Source organism: Papaver somniferum, chromosome 7, assembly GCF_003573695.1.
Source record: "Papaver somniferum cultivar HN1 chromosome 7, ASM357369v1, whole genome shotgun sequence".
Taxonomy (NCBI): Eukaryota; Viridiplantae; Streptophyta; class Magnoliopsida; order Ranunculales; family Papaveraceae; genus Papaver; species Papaver somniferum.
This window is the reverse complement of record NC_039364.1, coordinates 22,569,684-22,581,952: the sequence shown is the minus strand read 5'-3', so window position 1 is coordinate 22,581,952 and position 12,269 is coordinate 22,569,684. Positions and strand designations below refer to the sequence as shown.

Here is a 12,269-nt window from a genome sequence, read left to right as displayed (position 1 = left end):
GCTCCTCGGATGTAACTCGCTTGGGCTCTCTTGGTCGTAAGCAATCTTATCTTCATGTTGTCACAAGGCTCTGATATTCTGTTCTTTTCTTCCATAGTTATGCTCATTTTGCATGTGACTTCATTAAATGCTCCGAATGTAATTTAAACTTCGCCCTCGAATGGTTTGACTGCTCTTCACATGTCTCGACGAGGTTATTGTGGTATATACCTTGGTTCAGGCGCGCGCAATCAGCTTTTGGGCTATACTATGTGTTTCCCATCTCATTTTCTTATCTTGTGTTCATATCTTGAAATGTATCCACGTGACCATCGAATATATTATTTCCAAAGAGACCATGATAAGTATGTATATAGGTGTGAAGATGATTCTTACTGAATTACACGTACCAGTACGAACTTAATTATATCCATAGGGGCATCCGCTCACATTTTTATTCTCACTCACTCTTTGAACCATGTTTTTGTGAATAAAAATCAAATTGTAACGTATTTGAGGCTTCGAGGCTAATAAGAATAAATCACCAAACAAGTGCAGAAAAGAGTAACGGACAAAGCCAAAAAGAAAGCAAAAGCAGGACTGCTCCATAAAACAAAGTAGATACTACATCCAAATCCTAACAAGAACCAACAAAACCAGTGATATCTATAACTTATAACAATCGAAGCGACGAAATAAATACTCATTACAACCTTAAATCTTACTTGAAAATATATGTATCTAAAGTGATACACACTGAATTATTTCTTCAATCATTATTCAGTACTTACATATGTTGAATGCGCTCAAACAATACACCATTCCTTTGCTAGCTCTGCTCTCAGCTGTAACATTTCATTTTCTGGCAGAATTACTGTTACAGTCCTTCCTTTACTTGGCCCTGGAAGTACTAATACCAACCCTGAATCTGCTACTCCCTCGACCATGTAGTTAGCGAAAACTGGCTTATGCCTTTTCAGTTCCAGTTCATAGATTTCAGACTCTTCCAAATCTAGAAAAGTCAGATTTGCTCCATACACAATAAAATCTGACAAACCTCCATCTTTCTGTATCACTTGATCCATTTGGCATTGCTCATGTGTAGTTTGATCCAACATCAGTGCTGCCAAGTCGCTCGGATTAGCATCCTTGACTTGACAATTAGCCTTTACAGTTCCAAATATCTGGTTGTTTCCTGGATGCGCATTATTTATTCGATAAGAATGGTTTCGACAAACAGTTACAACCCGTGGTTCCTCTTTTGTTCTGATTTTCGCTAAATTTTGCCAAATGATGGCACAAAGGCATTCGAAAGTTGGAATTTGACGAGTTCCGGATTGACCATTGATCCTCAACAGTATGTTGTTAAGTTTTATGGCGTTAATTTGGAAACATGAGGTAATCATATTACAATCATTCACAAACTTCCAATAGTCACCCATCGGATCAACTCGTTTGAAGAGTGGCTGGAGATCCACGAAAGTTCGGTTTCCTTTCGTAACTGTTTTAGGTTCAAGTTTTTGCAGGTCATATGGCAGATGACCGGCGGATACTAATTGTCCCCAACAGTTGATGACATATGATGCTAAGAATGCATCGCCAAGGACGTGAGCCCAGCTTAGCCCTATCGACATTCCTCCACATTTGAACCAAGTAAACTGATCAAAAAGGCAAATTACAAGTTAGCAGAGTTACAGAGTGACACATCAGCAATGGCTTTTTTTGCATATTGTGCAAGTAAAAAGGTACAAAAAGGTAAAACCCCATGTCAACCAAGAGAATCTGAAATCAACGAGGGGGCGTCTAACTGTACTTGAAGTATTTCATGAAAATACTGCTAGTTTTGGGAGGCATTTACTGGAACAGTTACTCCATGGACTGGACCTGCATTAAATTGAACTTGACATTTCCCCCACTTTTTGTCTTTTTTTGCTATACTCATCTTTCAGTGTACCTTTGCCTAACTCGGACAGTACATACTCAGCAAAACGGATCACTTGTCCTTTATATGCAATAATTGGTACTTGGAGAGAAAAACATTTCTCATATCCAAACCATTTGATACAACTTAAAGTTAGATCTCAAAACCTTACTGACAGGATTTAGAAAAGGAAATTTGGTTTGAAAAATAAATAAAATAGTCGAAAATGACATGGAATTTTTAATTCTGACTCCTTGGAGATATCGACAGTGCTGACAGGTGCGTGCAGCTTGCAGTGTGCTGCACTGCCTTGGAGCTATTTCTCTAGTTCTTTCGAGTTTTGGTAGAGCTAAGTTAGTTTAAGTATATGTTAGCTCGTATAGCTCTTGAATGGCTCACACATGACTAGTAATAGTTTATGCAAAGTTTAGTAACTTAGGTCTCTTAATCAATATTTATATCATTCTTAATATCTTATTTTTGAGTATGTCAGAAAATTAATCCAAGCTAACCTCAAATTGACTTTTTATATACAAATTTGGATCTAAGTCTTAGGAAAAGTACTTCCTCAAGTCAAGTTTGAAGAAAATGATTTAAGCTTCGAGTATATACGTACTATCATATATGCATGGTTTCACCATGTCTCTATATTTATCTATACAATGGTTCAGTATATATCCAGAAAAAGGCAAGTGAAAAGATTAGTAATACCTGAATAAGAACTGGAGGAGAAAGAGCTAGGTCTGGAGTGCCAAGAACCTGGTTATATACAAGAAGTTTATGAAGAGCACAATCCTTCATCTCTAGACACTCATCTATCGTGTACTTGCACTTAGCTTCAATCATTCTCACACCGGCATCGTTACATTTGATATAAGGCCGTCGACTGGAATCATCAGATCTTCGAAACCTTCCACAATACATACTAAAGCTGCTAAACAGTGTATTTATCGATTCTTTGATCTTGGAGATAGTAAGACCATCAACTGCTTCCTTTGGAAAGAAATATAATCCTAGAAGATAATGTAGTTTCATAGCCAAATCCATGTTAGTTGGTTCATAAGTTACTCCAGACTCGGTGAACTTACCCGGTATAACCGAGGATATTTTCAAGTCGTAAACCGGGTTTTCATGGATAGAAGTACTCATCCTTACAATCTACAGAGATCGAGAGAGTTGAGAGAGATAGAAATCAGTTCGATGCATATTTTGGATATCCTTTCTTCAACTTTTATAGGACTGAACGAAGGAGCTAGTTAGGTATACATTCTCATATTCATTTAATGGTGATGCATAATTTAGCCAGCTTCAAATGCATGTAATTTAGCTTCAACAGTAAAAATAACCTTGCAAGCTGCATGCAACAGTACCACTACACGAAAGGTCAAACCCTCTTGCTATATCTACCCGTGGTCTTTATTGCGCATGTTAAAGGTGATGGGGCTGCTAGCTAGTTATTAATTAAACAGACTAGTTGCGCAATAAATTAATGGGTACATCAAGATGCATCACCCCAACTGACAACCACCATCTCTTAATGCTGGGCATACTGACCACCACCACCATTATGGGACTTAAAGGTTCCTCTAGGTTTATGTGGACGTGATAGATAATGATCGGCATAGCTAGAGAAATTCTAACTGCGGATAAATGTAGCCGGTGATCGCGACTTGACGGTCATTCTCAGTCAAAGTCAAAAGTGAGGCCCTTATCACTTGGGTATGCAGTAGATATCACGATCTCTCTCTGTGTCCGAGTCTGACTCATATACTCCTCCTCCCCCTTGTAATATCTATCAGTTTGGTGGTTTACTTGTTTCAGTTTCAAGTGCCTTGGAAGATCTTCAACCCCAAATCAGCTCTTTTTTCTATTAACTTAAACTTTCTCTCATGGCTGCCAATTTCTGGACTTCCTCTCACTGGTAAAGTTTTCATTTTTATCACTTAAAACCCGTTAATTTTTAATTTTTTTAATGTTCTGAACCATTTCTTTGATGATTTGTAGGAAACAACTACTAGAACAGGAAGATGTAGATGTGGTTCACTCACCTGATAAGGAAAGAGGTCTTACTGTTGAGGAATTTAAATACATTAAGATGCATATGGCTAATTGTGAGTAATTCTCCTCAAAACCCCAATCTCCCTACTTTAATCCAGTTTAAATTATAAAAGGCATTTTTTGTTAATGGCTTTAGGGTTTTTATGAAGTTCTGTAATCTGGGGGTTTTGGGGTTTTTTTAATAAAATCAAAATTTGGTTTTTAGGGTTTCATATAAGGTTTTTATACAAGGGTTCATCTTTATTTGCCCTAGCTTATGTCATCACTGTAAAATTGTGGATTTCCTTTAAAATTGATGCATCTATGTTGAATAGTTCACTGCAGGGGCACTGAATTCCCGAGTGGTGTATCAGTTTTTATAGGAATGTCTGGCTTGCGGACAATCTTGTTAGTCTCAAATTTCCCTTGGATTCTCTGTTCTTAGGTTTCGCGAACGACATTTTAGTAATTTGAGGCATTGAACTACATCTTTTTGCTAATTGTTTTAGGGTGTTATGGAGTTCTATAATCTGGGGTTTTTTGGGGTTTTTTAATAAAATCAAAACTTGGGTTTCGTTCAAGGTTTTATGCAAGGCTTCATCTTGTTGCCCTAGTTTGAGTCATTATTGTATTTTGTGGATCTTATGTAAAACTGATGCATCTACAGTGAACGGCGCAGCACATGCGCGCTGAATCCCAGAGTGTTGTATCAATTTTTATAGGAAAGTCTGGCTTGCTGATATTCATGTTAGCTTTAGTCTTTCAGATCCCCCCTAGATTCTCCATTCTTTCCTATCAGTTTTTGCGAACGACATTTTAGTAATTTGTGCTATACCGTTCTGTCAGATTACTGCTTCTTAATTGCAGAAAATTGTAGTCAGAGAAGCATATACCGTCGTTATCTATTCATGACTATATGCTTTACTAGTGTTTTCTTTGTTATTGAACTTTCAAGTCGATCTGCGTCTTTTTTGTGTTTGCTAACTTTCTTATTTGCCTCCAGATATCTGGAAGCTGGCTCAACTTGTTAAAGTAAGGCAAAGGTATGACCCTTTTCTTGTGTTACATTAACTGTAACTTGGTCTTGCGGAAACTCTGCTGTTGAAAATTGTTTCCTTTTTTTGTTCTTCTTTTTTGGATATCTTTGTTTATAAAGAGCATTTTTATGTCTAATAAGGCTTTTAAGAGATATTTTAGAAATTATTCTAAGAAACCAATAGAGTTTCAAACAAAATGAGTTTATTGAATTTTCCACTTCTGTGCCTGTTATTTACTCATTTTGTTTATTTCTTTCTTGTGGATAGCATGGTCAATGCCAAATTGCATTCATGTTATCTGTAACGTATTGTCTCGATTTTGCAGGGTGGTAGCTACTGCAGTTGCTTACATGAGACGTGTTTATACAAGGTATGTTACAACTTTAAATTCCCCGGATACTTATGGAAAAGGCTAAGCTGATCCTTCTTCGGCTCCATGCATCCATGTGTACCAATTAATATGTGGACAGTCTGGTACATTGAACAGTGGTCGTGTTACTTTTTCTGTTAAATGTCCTGTGTGAAATAAGGGCCAGCTTGAGTTGAACCTCTTTTTTCTTCTTCTCTTGAACGGATAGAGCTTTTATTTACAAGAAGATGTAACAAATTCCATTTCTGATGCACTATATGTCAGACATAACATCTAGCTTTGCATCTGTTAGAAAGTCTCAAATACTATGATTTACTGAATTTGTAGGTAGGGTATTCTGCTTCTCCCAATTAGTTAGCATGTTTGCGAATTGTTCCACACCTTGTGATGGTGAATTGTTCCACAAGGTGTGTAAGTAGATATTGTTTGCGAAGGGAACACTATTCGTGGTGTGCAATACTTAGAGCATGTTGAATCCTATAGATGTATGCATACTTCTCAACAGGTAGTTTAGGCAAGATCTTAAGCCTATCATATGTGCTAAGTTGCTAGTGTAAGATGCTTTGATGTGCCATATACCATCTTCAGACCAATTCAGTTAGTCCAGCCAAGTTTGTTTTGAGTTTGAGAAGTTTGGATAGCTTAACATATTTTTGCCTTCTTTCCTTTAAAGGCAGAATGATCTCTGAATGGTCAAGAATCTCAGGGTATTGACTTAGGCCAAGCTTCAGAAATCATCACACCTCAACCCCGTTGGATCGGTCCAACTCATAACCGATCCTTCATCGCACTTTTATCTGTGCCCGGGGAGAATTAACATTAAAACTTGAAGACTTTGGTGCCTTTGCCCAATCATGTAATAACTGGGAATATAATAGCATCAGAGTTTTTGACACTGATTATTGAAGAGGTAGAAACCACATATATTCTACCCATTAGATCTCCCTCTTTCTTCTACCACATAAAACCTGTGAATAGCCACTATCTTGACGTAGAGGTTTGAGGTCAATATTCACACCTCAATTTCGCTGATACACCCAAGTCATCATCATCTGAAGACAACCTAATACACTATACTATGTAATACTTATGGATCTCCATATAAGTTGTCGCTGAGACAATGTTAATATGCAAGATCAGAATTTATAGGTTGATCCTGATCATACCAGTATTACTATAATAAAACCCATCCATCATGTAGGTTCACTAATTGTGTTATCTTGGCTTGTTGTCATGAGAAGACCACCATCTATGGGCATTTGATCATTTAAGTTTGTTTTTGCTTGCTGTACTTTAACAAAATGGTGTAGGTTAGGTAGAATGTATTTTTATTAACCGGATTACTTATGATTTCAGAAGAAGTATGACGGAGTATGATCCTCGTCTTGTTGCTCCATCGTGCTTGTATTTGGCCTCAAAAGCAGAAGAAAGCACAGTTCAAGCTAGACTTCTTGTATTTTACATTAAAAAACAATGTAATGTGCATCTAATTCTTTTTTCATCTCTTATCTTCTTATGTTTACGTTCTGATTTTCTATTCTCTTCTGTGGTAGTATAATGATATTTCACTTTTACTCTGTATTGCAGATTCAGATGAGAAGTATCGGTTTGAAATCAAAGATATTCTTGAAATGGAAATGAAGATTCTAGAAGCTCTTGATTATTATTTGGTTGTGTACCATCCTTACCGGCCGTTGTCCCAGTAAGATTGTTTTATTCTTTAATCATAACTCTCCTCCCTTCATCGTGTTTAGGAGTTGTCACTTTTGTGATTTTGACTATCCTATACGGCTTGTATTTTGGCCTAATTGCCTAAGAATGCCATTAGGAAAAAGGCACTGTGTGAATATTAAGGACTAATTCTTACGGTGGACAGGTTACTTCAGGATGCAGGGATGACAGATATGACGCATTTATCATGGTAAGAATTTTTATCCCTATAAAATGTCAAAATCATGGCACTGTCACGTGGTTAGCTAATACAGCTAGTTACTCTGTCCATCTTTGCACACTTGTATTTTAAACGTCAATGGTTTAACTAAAGCTCTTCAATGGCCTGACGTGGTCAATTATAGGCATCATGAACATCATCCTGATGAACGTTAAACTAGAAGCAGAAAAACACTAAAATTGAATATTGTCGAAACACTGATCGATAACCAGACATTTATAATTAGTAAGTTGATAGAAGTCCTGTTTGGCATCTTTCTTGAATAACGTATCGTAGTTAGTTGGGGAGATAACTTTAGAGATAAAACTAAATGTTTGCAGCCTTATACCGCGTTCTACGTAAACATATGATTTCAAAGAACAAATTTTCTTCTGAAATTCTAATATATAGGCAGAGCATGCTGATTGATTTCAAATGTTCATTATGTTTGTGAACATGGGTTTTCCTTGACCAGCTTTACATGTGGCCATCAAAGTCAAACTCTCTACTCACCTCTAGACAACTTCTACTTTTGATTATTTTCCGTACTTGATATCCACTTCATGGAATGGCACTTTGAATTATTATCTTATAAGGATTTTGAACTCTTCAGGGGTCTTGTAAATGATACATATAAGATGGATCTCGTTCTCATCTACCCTCCATATATGATTGCATTGGCATGTATATACATTGCAAGTGTACTCAAAGATAAAGACACCACGGCATGGTTCGAAGAGCTTCGTGCTGATATGAATGTGGTAAGTTTTCGTTCATAAGCTTTCTTCAGTTATAAACAAAGGATCTGTCACTTGGTGTTAACTACTTATTGGTTTATGCCGCCCACTGAGGGTTTTGAGGTCTTGCCATTCATATAATCAGTGTTGGGATCGTACCATTAGTAACCTGTGACAAAAAAGTTAACATGATGATATCTGTCAAGGTTCGTCGCATAGTCATTGGAAGAAAGTGATTTAGCATTCTGAAGCAATAAATGATATACTAATGAAGTAATGAACCACCAAGACTGCAACAGTTTTATTCTTGGGAACCATCTACCTATAGTTCTCTTATAAATTGGATGGAATCAGAGAGAGACATAGGCATAGGCTGCTCTATTGCACTATCCTTCTGTATGTTCATCAGTAATGTTACCCTCATTTGTTTATAAACGTCACTTAAGTTCCAGGACTGGCACTGGAGTTCTGTTTCGGGGTTTTTTGGAATGATGCATTAGTGTAATTTAACCGATCTGTTAAGTATTGAAGTGTTTCGGAATATATAGACTCTCCCAGGAAGAAACATAGGCATCATTGGTTCCTGAACTGTGAAAAGATTGATTTCACATAAATAACAAGGGATGAGAAAAATGGTTAAATTTGTTTGAGTTTCACGATGATTTTGGTGTTAGGATCTAAACGTTAAATTTGGCAAACTAGGAGTGAAATTTATTTCAGTCTGTTCAGTTTTATAAATCTGACAACCAATTCTTGAACTAACAGGTAAAGAACATCTCAATGGAGATACTGGACTTCTACGATAACCACAAGATTCTTCCGGAGGATAGGACCAATGCGATTTTCAATAAAATATCAAAGTCGTGATATTTGCTGAAGCTGCCTTGATTCTGCTGTACGAGTTTGTTTGTAAAGAGAAAAATATAAAATGGAAAATGTACCCTTTCTGTACTTTTTCTTTTACCACCAATGCATGAGAGCATTGAGAGGCAAAATGTTAAATGACCCTTCACTCTTTGGGTTGTGAAAATTGAGCTCCCAAAGACTATAAGCATGCCAAGTTTTTCCGACTATGAATGAGTCGTGGTATTACCTACCAAGACTTTGACTTTACACCCTACTGGAGACATGCACCTGTTAATCAGCTTGTACTTTGTAGAGATCGTGCTATCAATAGTAAATAATATTCTCAAGTGGACAACTAAATCATGTTCAAATTTTGGTTTTCTAGCTAGGATATGGTCCCGTGATCATAATTCATAGACATGTATGCATCTTTGGATTGAGCAAGACAACAGAAGTAAGTAGGTTAAACCATCCCTCTCTTTAGTAATGGCAACTTTGAAATCTTTGTTGCCTTGTTTTTTAATGGTGTTACTTCAGTTTGCTTCTGGTGGTAACAATGTTTTCTGTAAGCACCATCACATTTGGTTTAAAATTGCACACATTTTATTTTCTAGCATGCACAATAACTTTTTCCAAATTGTATACTGTGATGGTAGAATGGAGACAATTGCCATCAAAACAAATCAAGGAAAAGCAAAGCAAAGCTAATTGGAACGATCATATGTGTTGGAGGAGCCATGGTTATGTCGTTTTACTAAGGAAGCCTCATAAACATAGGAACATCAAATCTACACTGGAGGTATGCGGTGAAGGTTTTAGGAAACAAGCCTGCTAGCGAATCTAACAACTTCCAGGGTCCGGTGCTTGTTCTCTTAGGAGTTACCGCTTGGTCGGTATGGTTCATCATCCAAGCAAAAGCGAACGGAAGCTTTTTGGCACCATATACTACAGCCACTGTCATGTGTGGAATGGCTAGCATACAATGTCTGGTTATTGGGGTACTGATGGAGGGTCGCAGTGTTGAAGCATCGTCTCTCGCGTCTCCGATCAGAGCCGAGGCTTGTTTATATAGTGTAAGACTGACTGCAAGTCCATTAATTTCATTTTTAACTAACTAAAGATTAACTGGACTTAATTTGCCGAACAAAAAAATCAGGCAGCCTTTTCCTCGTCGCTTCAATTCGTCGTTATATCATGGTGTATATCAAAACGAGGTCCTCTTTACGTGTCAATGTTTAACCCATTGGCACTGATCGTCGTGGCAGCTGTCGGTTGGGTTATGATAGACGAAAAATTATACGTTGGATGGTACATATGACTATGGTAGTTAAATTTATTTTACCACATTGAATTTCCTCTACTCAATGGGCCTGTGTATGTGGTTATATTTTGGTGTTTGTAGTGCTGTGGGAGCTGTTTTAGAACGATTTTTTCTGGGGACCATGGATTTTTGGGGATCAAGGTTTTATTTTGGGTAAAGACATTAGAAGTAAATCTAGGTTACCCCTTATCTAGATATTTATATTAATACCTAAATTACCCTTCTGATTAATTTTGGGTGATGATTAGTTAGTGTTAATAATAGTTAGTGTAGTGATTAGTGAGATGATTAAGTTAAAGATAATTAGTGAGATTAAAAAATCAGATGAGTTTTTTTTTTTTAAATAAGTAGAATTATTGAGAGAGTAAAGTTAGGGAAGATGAAGAAGGAAAACATGAAAAACGATGGATTTTACCAACCACAACCAGAGGAAGGGTATTTGGGTACCCAGGTAGGCTTCAAACTTAGATAATGTTGGTTGAATTGCTCCAAACTTTCAAAAAAAATGAAATTTTTTATGTAGATTTGGGCCAGTTCGGTTACCATATGTCAAGAACATGTAACCGAACACACCTGAAAGTGTAGTTCGGTTACGTTTTCCAAACACGCAGGTTACCGAACTCGCTCATTAATGGAGGTTTTGGTCGTACAGTGTAATGTTCGGTTACCTAGGATAAAATGGTAGGTAACCGAACTTTGAACTTAACAATTTATTTGGGTACATCTTGTGTGTTCGGTTAGTTCGCAAACTTCAACGCAACCAAGTTCCCAACCGAACTGCAGGTTAAAAGTATCCTAGTGTTAGAAGTTCGGTTGGTTCGCAAACTTCAACATCTTTTGCGAATCAACCGAACTGGGCTTATATATGCATATATGCAAGTAGGCAAACTTTCGTTTACTACGAAATTTATTTCTTGGCGAATTAGGTAGAGTTCGGTTACGAAGTTTCAAAGGTAGAGTTCGGTTACAAAGAAAACTTAACATTTTTGCGAACGAACCGAACTTGTGGACTTCTCATTATTTTTCGCAAACTAAAGTTCGGTGATATCCTTATTTTGTGAAGGAACCGAACTTATGGACTTGCGTTGTTCTAATACAAGGAGTTCGGTTAAAAGTATTTTTTTGCGAATCAACCGAACTCTGAGTTCGGTTAAGAAAAAATTAATTCTTGATAACCGAACTTTTCTCTAAAAAAAAACCTCCATTAAACCTCTCTGCAACTTCCATTTTCAACTCATTTTAATGATTACTTCTCATTTATTCAAACAAAAACGAATGACAAGTAATGGATTTGTGAGAATATCTTTGTTAATGTTTTAAATTAAGCTATATATATATATAGTGGTGGTGGTGGTTGGTGGTGGTGGTGGTATTCGGTGGTGGGCGGTGGTGGTAACCGGTGGTTGGTGGTGGTGGGCGGTGGTGGTAATCGGTGGTTGGTGGTGGTGGTGATAATCGGAGGTGGTGGTGGTGGTAATCGGCGATGGTGGGAGGTGGTGGTGGGAGGAGGTGGTGGTTATATATATATAGGTGGTTATTGGGTTGGTTTTAAATTAAATTAGGTTAAGGATAGGTTAGTCATTTTAATGGTTTAGGACACCCCTTATAACTATAGTGTAGGTGGCCTAATAGGACCATGGTCCCCCAAAAAAACCATGGTCCCAAAAAATCGTTCCTGTTTTAACAGTAATAGGACTACACGGCGTTCTATGGGGGAAAACCAAGAGCTGAAGAATCAAAGAATGGTGAAAAGTTCTGGTTCGAAAAAACAGCAGTAATTCAGTTGGAGATAGAGATATCGAGATGATGGGTGAAGAATGGTGAAAAGTTCTGGTTCGAAAAAACAGCAGTAATTCAGTTGGAGATAGAGATATCGAGATGATGGGTGATGGTCATGATAAAAGATGTACGGAATCAGAGCAAGTCTGTTGGTGGAATCCTAGCTATGAAAAACGTTGAAGAAATGTGGAAGATCAAGTCTACTGGGTTCCAAGCTGGAACAGAAAATGGATTTCTCAAGCTATTTTGTAAGGTCCTGCAGAAGACAGCTTGGAATTCAACCTATAGCATATCAGAATACGCAAACAGAAA

General features: G+C 37.3%; 2 protein-coding genes across 2 annotated transcripts; one reads left to right on the top strand and one right to left on the bottom strand.

Moving 5' to 3' along the window:
- Positions 1-563: 563 nt before the first annotated feature.
- Positions 564-3,096, bottom strand: LOC113296686 (protein ECERIFERUM 26-like). The gene is made up of 2 exons (XM_026544998.1): positions 2,612-3,096; positions 564-1,637 (listed from the first exon to the last, which is right to left on the bottom strand). The coding sequence occupies exons 1-2, from the start codon at positions 3,047-3,049 to the stop codon at positions 786-788; spliced, it is 1,290 nt and encodes a 429-aa protein (XP_026400783.1). The 5' UTR covers positions 3,050-3,096; the 3' UTR covers positions 564-785.
- Positions 3,097-3,766: 670 nt separating this feature from the next.
- On the top strand, positions 3,767-9,217 carry LOC113300588 (cyclin-C1-1-like). The gene is made up of 9 exons (XM_026549791.1): positions 3,767-3,821; positions 3,905-4,011; positions 4,941-4,980; positions 5,300-5,344; positions 6,701-6,819; positions 6,932-7,046; positions 7,221-7,265; positions 7,888-8,035; positions 8,777-9,217. Exons 1-9 carry the CDS (start codon positions 3,790-3,792, stop codon positions 8,876-8,878), a joined length of 753 nt encoding a protein of 250 aa, XP_026405576.1. The 5' UTR covers positions 3,767-3,789; the 3' UTR covers positions 8,879-9,217.
- The last annotated feature ends 3,052 nt before the right edge of the window (positions 9,218-12,269 follow it).